The 7,161-nt window shown below is 40.0% G+C and overlaps 1 protein-coding gene across 1 annotated transcript in view; it reads right to left on the minus strand.

The window, feature by feature from the left end:
- Nucleotides 1–3,719: 3,719 nt before the first annotated feature.
- Nucleotides 3,720–7,161, minus strand: part of Tex11 (testis expressed 11) — a 478,576-nt gene continuing 475,134 nt past the window's right edge. Inside the window, exons 29-30 of the mRNA XM_033760433.1 lie at nt 4,698–4,862; nt 3,720–3,906 (exon numbers count right to left, since the gene is read on the minus strand). Of these exons, the coding sequence (XP_033616324.1) occupies nt 3,847–3,906; nt 4,698–4,862 (225 nt within the window). The 3' untranslated portion in view covers nt 3,720–3,846. The remainder of the gene's footprint in view (nt 3,907–4,697; nt 4,863–7,161) is intronic.

The following is a 7,161-nucleotide window of genomic DNA, read 5'->3' on the forward strand; positions in this document are numbered from 1 at the left end:
AGAGAGAATGAACACATGAACAGTTGAGCTTAATGAGAGCTAGGCATCTGATTGGATGAAATAGTTGCAAATATGGAAAGGAGGGAAAGGTAGCATAACCCACTTATGGTGTTGGATTGAAAATGGAAGTAGCAGTGTGATTGTATGGACTCGTTGTGTGTGTTTTGATAAGCATGTACATTTGTGTGTACATTGTACATACATATGTGGTGTGATCAATATATAGTGAATGTTTAACGATTTGTTATAGTAAGACATTGCCATTAATGCCCCTCAAAACACTCTACCATGCTTCAGACACACTTATCCCACCATTCTTGACACTTTCTGAAGTAGTTCTGGAAGTCTTCTTTCATGTGTTGTGTCTTTAATGTTGTCGTTTCCTGACTTGATTCAAAATATTTACCTTTCATAACTTTGGGGGAAGAGCCAAAAGTCACATGGGGCCAGATCCAGTGAGTAAGTCAGATAACACTAATATATGTTTGGTATTGGGGATGGAACTCGGGACTTTGCACTTGGGAATCACGCAGTGGAACCACTGAGCTAAATCCCCAGCCCAACACTAATATTTTTTGTTTGTTTGTTTTTTGAGACAGGGTCTCACTAGGTAGTTGAGACTGACCTGGAACTCACTATGTAGCCCAGGCTGGTCTCGAACTCACAGCGATCCTCCTTCCTCAGCCTCCTGAGTGCTGGGATTACAGGCGTGCGCCACCACACCTGGTTAACACTAATATTTTTAAGAGCCTGACTTTTCCATTGGATGCCATGTTTCCTTGGTATTCACTATATTTTTGATCATATATTATAAAAATACCCATGAAAGGAAATGCCCAGAACTACTTCAGAAAGTGGCACAAATGACGAGACAAGTGTGTTTGAAGTAAGAGGGAGCATTTGGGAGATTAATGGCAATGTTTCATTAATAATTTTTAAAATTTAAACTTTCACTGTATATTTTGATCATACCTTATACACCCATCTATTTCCTCGCTCTGTCCACTGAGAAGACCTAGAAACAACTGCACCTCAATAACAATGACTACACTTAGGACCCAGATCTTTGGCACGAGCTCCATTAAAAGGTACCAGACAATTGGGTGTGGTGGCCCATGCTTTGTGTGAAGGCCCTGGGTTCAATTCCCAGTACTGTGGAAAAAAAGGAACCAGGGCTCCCTAGAGAAATGACTGATTCCAAGGCTGTACGAGTAAAGTACATGATAAGCCTGGAGCATCTTATTGTGCTACAAAGCAAGGATGTGTTCATAGATGATGGGGATAAGCCAAAAGGGTACAGAAGGTAGTTTTGGAAAGCAAAATAAATAATGACAATAGTAAATTATAACCCATTGAATAAAACAGGAATCCATTAGTGTATACAGAACTAAAAAAGCATTAATAAATAAAAGGGAGTGGGCTGGGAATGTAGATCCATAATGGAGCACTTGCTTAGCATGTATAAGGCCTTGGGTTCCATCTCCGGCGAGAGAGAGAGAGAGAGAGTTGGGGAAAAGAAAAAGCTTTAACTTACCAAGCCCAATTAATAAAGAGGGAATGATGGAAGCAGAAAAATTTAGCAGTCATCACAGTGAAAATGGATGCAGGCAAGAATTACCAATGGATGCTAAAACTAGTTCAATGAGAAATGGAGTATTTATGTGATCTCAAAGCATCTCCTATGAAGTACTTCATAATTACTAAGTACAAAATATCTATGAACTAACTACTCTGGAAAAACCTGGCAGGCGCCATCTTCAATTTAACCAGTAATAGGGCACATTGTCACTGTGTGACTACTGGTGCGATAGTGCAAGTACACATCACCATGGCAATGTGTTGGCTCAGAGGGCACAGACTGAATCTAACCATTAGGAAGTAGCAGACCCACCTAAATTAAGGCTCATGCTGCAAAGTAATTACCCTGTACGCCTCAAAAGATGTCAAGACCATTTACAGGAGATAAAAGAGATGTGATAACTAAGTGCAATTTGTGATCTTGAATTTTTGAAGGACTTTATTGGGATAATCAAGAAAATATGAATAAGATCTGTGGAGTAGATGCTAGAACTGTATCACTTTTAATTTCCTAATTGTGATGGTTGTCCTTTGGTTACCTAGTAGAATATCCTTGCTTTTATAAAACACACACTGAGGTGTTAAAGGGTAACAGGACAAATGCTTGCAAATTAATCTCAGCCCCAGTATAAGAGGCCAACTGAACAGCTTGGAGACGGCAAAGGGAGGCAGGTTTGACACCTACCATGCTGCACCCACTGAATAGGGCCATCTCTCTGCCAGGAGCTAATGTGGGTCTCTTCTTAGTTCTGCTGTGGATGCAACAGCTGATCGAGTTCCTCATCTTGAACAGGAAGAACCCCAGAGTTATTAAGCCTCAAAATAGTCATAGACTGTTAGCCATGACTAAGTGAAATATTTTTCAAACACAAATGACCCACTTTATCTTAGGTTGAAAGCATTTTTCTATTAATTAGCTAATAATAACCAAATCTTTATCTAAAGCCACGGTGGAAGTTGAAGGGCTCAAAATTGATTCAGAAAAGAAACAGGAGAATGAAAGTGGTAAAATGTTAACAAATAAGGAAGCCGGGTGAAGAGTATATAGTGTGTGGGGGGCGTACTGGGGCCTTGCACATGCTAGGCAAATGCTTTGCAAGTAACCCAATACCCAACCCTGAAAGTATGTCAAAATCAAAAGCCAAAAAATGTTAACAGAGCAGGGCATGGTGGCACATGGCTTTAATTCTGGTTACTTAGGAGGTTCAGGCAAATGTGATCACAAATTTGGTCACACATTTCAAGCCAGCCTGGGCAATTTAGCAGGATTCTGTCACAAAATAAAATAAAAGTAAAAAGGTCTGGGAATGTAGCTCAGTGGAAAAACACTTGCCTAGCATGCATAAGCCCCCTAGATTCAAGCTCTAGTACTGGGGGTGGGAGCTGAGGGAGAAAAGTCAGCATTGTCTTATAGTACACTAATGTTAGTCTAGGCAGAACAAGGCTGCTGAACTCTATAAGGGTCAGACCTCACTGCAATGGGGGACTCTGCTCTTGGAAGGTGAGGTGATCAGATCAGGTGAAGATGAGGAACAGCTAAAGCGAGTGAAGACATTTAATCTGAAGGAGAAAAGGCGTGGTCTATACAGAAGGAATGACTTCTGCCTTCAATCTCCAAAGGGTGTCTCAGACAGAGTTAGCTGACTCCTTATAGGGAGACAGATTCTGTTTAGTATGAAGAAAGGCTTTTTGCCAATGACAGAGAGAGAGAGAGAGAGAGAGAGAGAGGAAAAAATAGAAGGATTGGACTATCCTGGCAGTTCCCTGTCATAGGATATGTTCTAACAGAGATTGGCCAACCATTTCTCAAGGATGTCAGACAGAGATTTCGTGAATTAGATAAATGCTAGGCCCAATGACCACTGAGGTCCATTCAGTAAAGATTATGATTTACTGTTACCTTCAGGCATTGGGAATCAAATACTACCTGTGTTAGATGGGGATGAACAGTCCCTTTTATCCATATGGGGCATAAAGTAGAGTATCTGGCTTTTAAATAGATTATTTTGATACAATAGTTAGCAGTCTGGAAAATTCATTTGTTCCCTAGCAATGAGCTAGTCACTGAGGCAAATATCAACATACTTTTATTTAAGAAAACTTCATTTTACAACAATGAAATTAGGTCCTAAGGAAACAGAAACAAAAGCTCAAGAGAACGTTTGGCAAACATTGAAGTATTCAGCACTTCAGGATGATGTATCTGCTTTAAGTTGCTGGGCACCTGCCTACTCACATACCTTGCTCCAGTAGCTTCTCATTCTTCATTTAAAAGTGAGCCCTTTTGTAATATAATGCTTTCATGAGCTCACTATACAAAACATTCATCTGGGAAAGAAAACAGAAAATTAGATTTCTTGAGAGGAAAAAAAATATAGGAAAGCTTCCAAGAGCCATGATGATGCCATGAGAGCCTAACACTTATGTTCTGCAATCTGAGGAGCCATTGTGGAGAAAACATAGTCCTTCCTATTTTGAAGAAGATGAATCCCATCTCACTAGGCCTTCTTAATTAGGGACAGACAGCTCTTGAAAGGAAGAGGTACTTAAAACAGAAAAGATCCTTTTATCTTATTTGGTAACAAGGTTCTTTTTGTCCACCAAACCTCTCCTTTTCAGCTAATGGCCCAGATGCTTGAAACTGAGAATAGTTCCTGGAGAAAATGCCTATTTAGCTACTGCATTGAGCAGAGGACAGTCCTTCCCCTCATGCACTGGCAATGATGATGATGCATTTTTCCAGAGCTTAACTTTTGGAAGTCCTTGTATTTAGATTCCAGTTGCTATCTCTAAGTTCTCCACTGTTCTCCATCCTTCCTGGCTTTCACTCTAAGGAATTACTATGCATAGTCCCCTAGTTATTTTTATTTTCTTTTTTGACATAGGGCTTCACTGTGTAGTTTAGGTGAGCCTTGCACTGACATGTAGCCTAGGCTTGCCTCAAACGCATGATGATCCTCCTCCCTAACTTTTGGATTTATATGGAACCACTGATAGGAACAATCATGAGGATCCCTGACTAGCCATGGAAAGTCAGGCTGAGTCCTTATGGAGTGCCCAACTACAACCTCTCTGACCCCTAAGCCATACCACCCACCCCTTGTTTTCTCCCTACTCACCTGAGTTTCATAGCTTCTCTTGAGGGAGCCAAGGTGTTCAAGGAAATGCAATGCCAGGCCACACCATTTTTCAGCAGATACGTATTTGCTTCTGCTATACATAAAGATTCCAGTATTCCAGGACTTGATCATCAGCCAGAGAATCTCCATTTCTGGGTAGCCTTCCTGAAATCCAGGAACAGTAGATGTTTTATAATTATTACTGTCATAAATCATTGTAGCACTCCCTGTACCAGAATTGTTTCTCATTATTACTCAATAACAGGTGCTCTGCTAGCACTAAGGAATGCTGCCCCGGAGAGGAGGAGAGCACCTTGAAGGTTTGTCAGCTGTGGAATGTCGCATAGCAATATCCCATGAAGTGACATATAAATGGAAAAAGCAATGAGGCCCTCTATGACTGAAAGAAAGAATTAGAGGTAGATTCCTGCTCTCTCAGAAGCAGGAGAAAAACTTGTATCTTGTTGGGGCTTCCCTAAATGTCATCCTCAGTCAGTTATCTCCCCAGTCCCTTCCTCTACTCTTCAAAGATTGTCAAGAAGCAGTTTTATTGAATCTCTTGCTTTTCTTGACCAGAATCGATTTCTATTCTTGGAATAAAAATTACATTAATCTTTAGTGTTGACAATATCTACCAAATTATAAACAAAGGACAGAATTTTAAAGATGGTCACTTATCAGTGGTCTTTAACATAACTAATCCTGAGCTTATATGAGTTTCTTCATTGTACTTTGCAATAATGAAGGGAATTAGTGTAAGGAGTGACTGTCGCAGTTCTTATATGGGAGATGGAGCACAAAGAGAAGCATTGGTGTTAAAGCTATTCATCTTCAAGATAGGTTTCAGGCTCCTGAAGTGGGTGTGATAGGAAACCTGGGTAGCAGCTTACTGAGTCTTTAGGATATTTTTTCAGCTGTCATTCATTCATTTCGACTCACAAAAAATTACTAAGCATTAAACACTATGATAATGAAGGCATCCAAGAAGGATAAGACAAAGCACTCTTATCCCAAAGGATACACAATGCCTATGGAAAGACAAGGCTTTCACATTTAAAGATGACCTCACAGGGGATAGGGATGTAGCTCAGTGGTAGAATGCTTGCCTAACACGAGTGAGTTGCACCTCCAGCATTGAAATAAAGATGACTACCACATATGTGACTAAGGGCTTGTCAGAGTGACAAAAATCATTAAATGCTCTCTGGTTCAGTAAGACATGAGTGACAAGTTAGCTCACACTCAGAGGGAGTCTAGTCTTTGCCTTAAATACCACTCTCTATCCTTGTTCACTTGGTAAACTACTTTTTCTTCAAATTCACAAGCAGATTTATTGTGTGTCCCCATAGCAAGCTTTACATCCCTCAAATATGACATATCATATTGTTTTGAAATGTCATACATTTATCTTCTCCAAACTATTGAGTTCTTTAGGGTGCAAGGATTTTTTTTGTTTATATTTATACCCTTAGAGTTCAACACTATGCCTGGCACATAATAGGGTCACAACACAAGTTTTCTGAATAAATTAAGGAATGAAAAAATGACTCAATATCCAGGCAACTGTGACCTTCTCAGCAAAGCTTCTTTCCTGACCTGCCACAATTTCTTTCTCAGACTTCTTTGCTCCTCTATTGTTCATTACACCATAATAGTATTTCTAACACTATGTTGTCTGTCTCCTTCAGTAAGTGGGGAGTTCTCTAAAGGCAAAACATCATTTATCTTTGTGTACTTACAGCCTAGCAGTGTCTAATAGAGTAGGAGTGTTGTGATCTCAACAAAATGAACAAAAAAGTGAACAAACAAACAAACAAACACGGCCTTAAGGAAGATGAATAGGATCTAGATATGTAGAGAAAATCTTAGATACATTTCCATTGCTGGGACAAAATACCACACATACACAACTTAAAGGAGGAGAGGTCTATTTTGCCTCATGGTTTCAGTCCATAGTAAGCTGGATCCAAGACAGAAACATTGTGCTAGAAGGGTGTAGTAGAAGAAAGTTTCTTACCTCATTATAGCCATGGGATAGAGAGTTAGGAAGAGCCAGAGAGAGAGGAAGGGGCTGGGAATAGGATACACCCTGCAAAAGCTCTCCTCCAATGACCCATTTCCTCTAACTGGGTCCCCACCTCCTAGTAGCTCATTCAGATATGAACTGGTCAACAGATAAGGTTAGTTACTCCTGTGATCTAATCACTTTCTGAAAGTTCCACCTCTGAAAACACGAACATTTAGGGGGATATTTTTGATCCAAACCATGACACAAAAATATACAAAATGTCTAGAACAGGAAAAATCCATAGAGACAGAAAGCAGCTTAGTGGCTTCCAGGGACAGGTGAATAAGGAATGGGGAGTGACTGCTAATAGGTATGAGGTCTCCTCTCCTTTTGTGATAATGGTGATAGGTACACAATTTTGTGACTATACTAAAAACACACTGAATTTTATACTTG

The sequence above is a fragment of the Fukomys damarensis genome, unplaced genomic scaffold, assembly GCF_012274545.1.
Source record: "Fukomys damarensis isolate Sample0158 unplaced genomic scaffold, DMR_v1.0_HiC HiC_scaffold_39, whole genome shotgun sequence".
Lineage (NCBI taxonomy): Eukaryota > Metazoa > Chordata > Mammalia > Rodentia > Bathyergidae > Fukomys > Fukomys damarensis.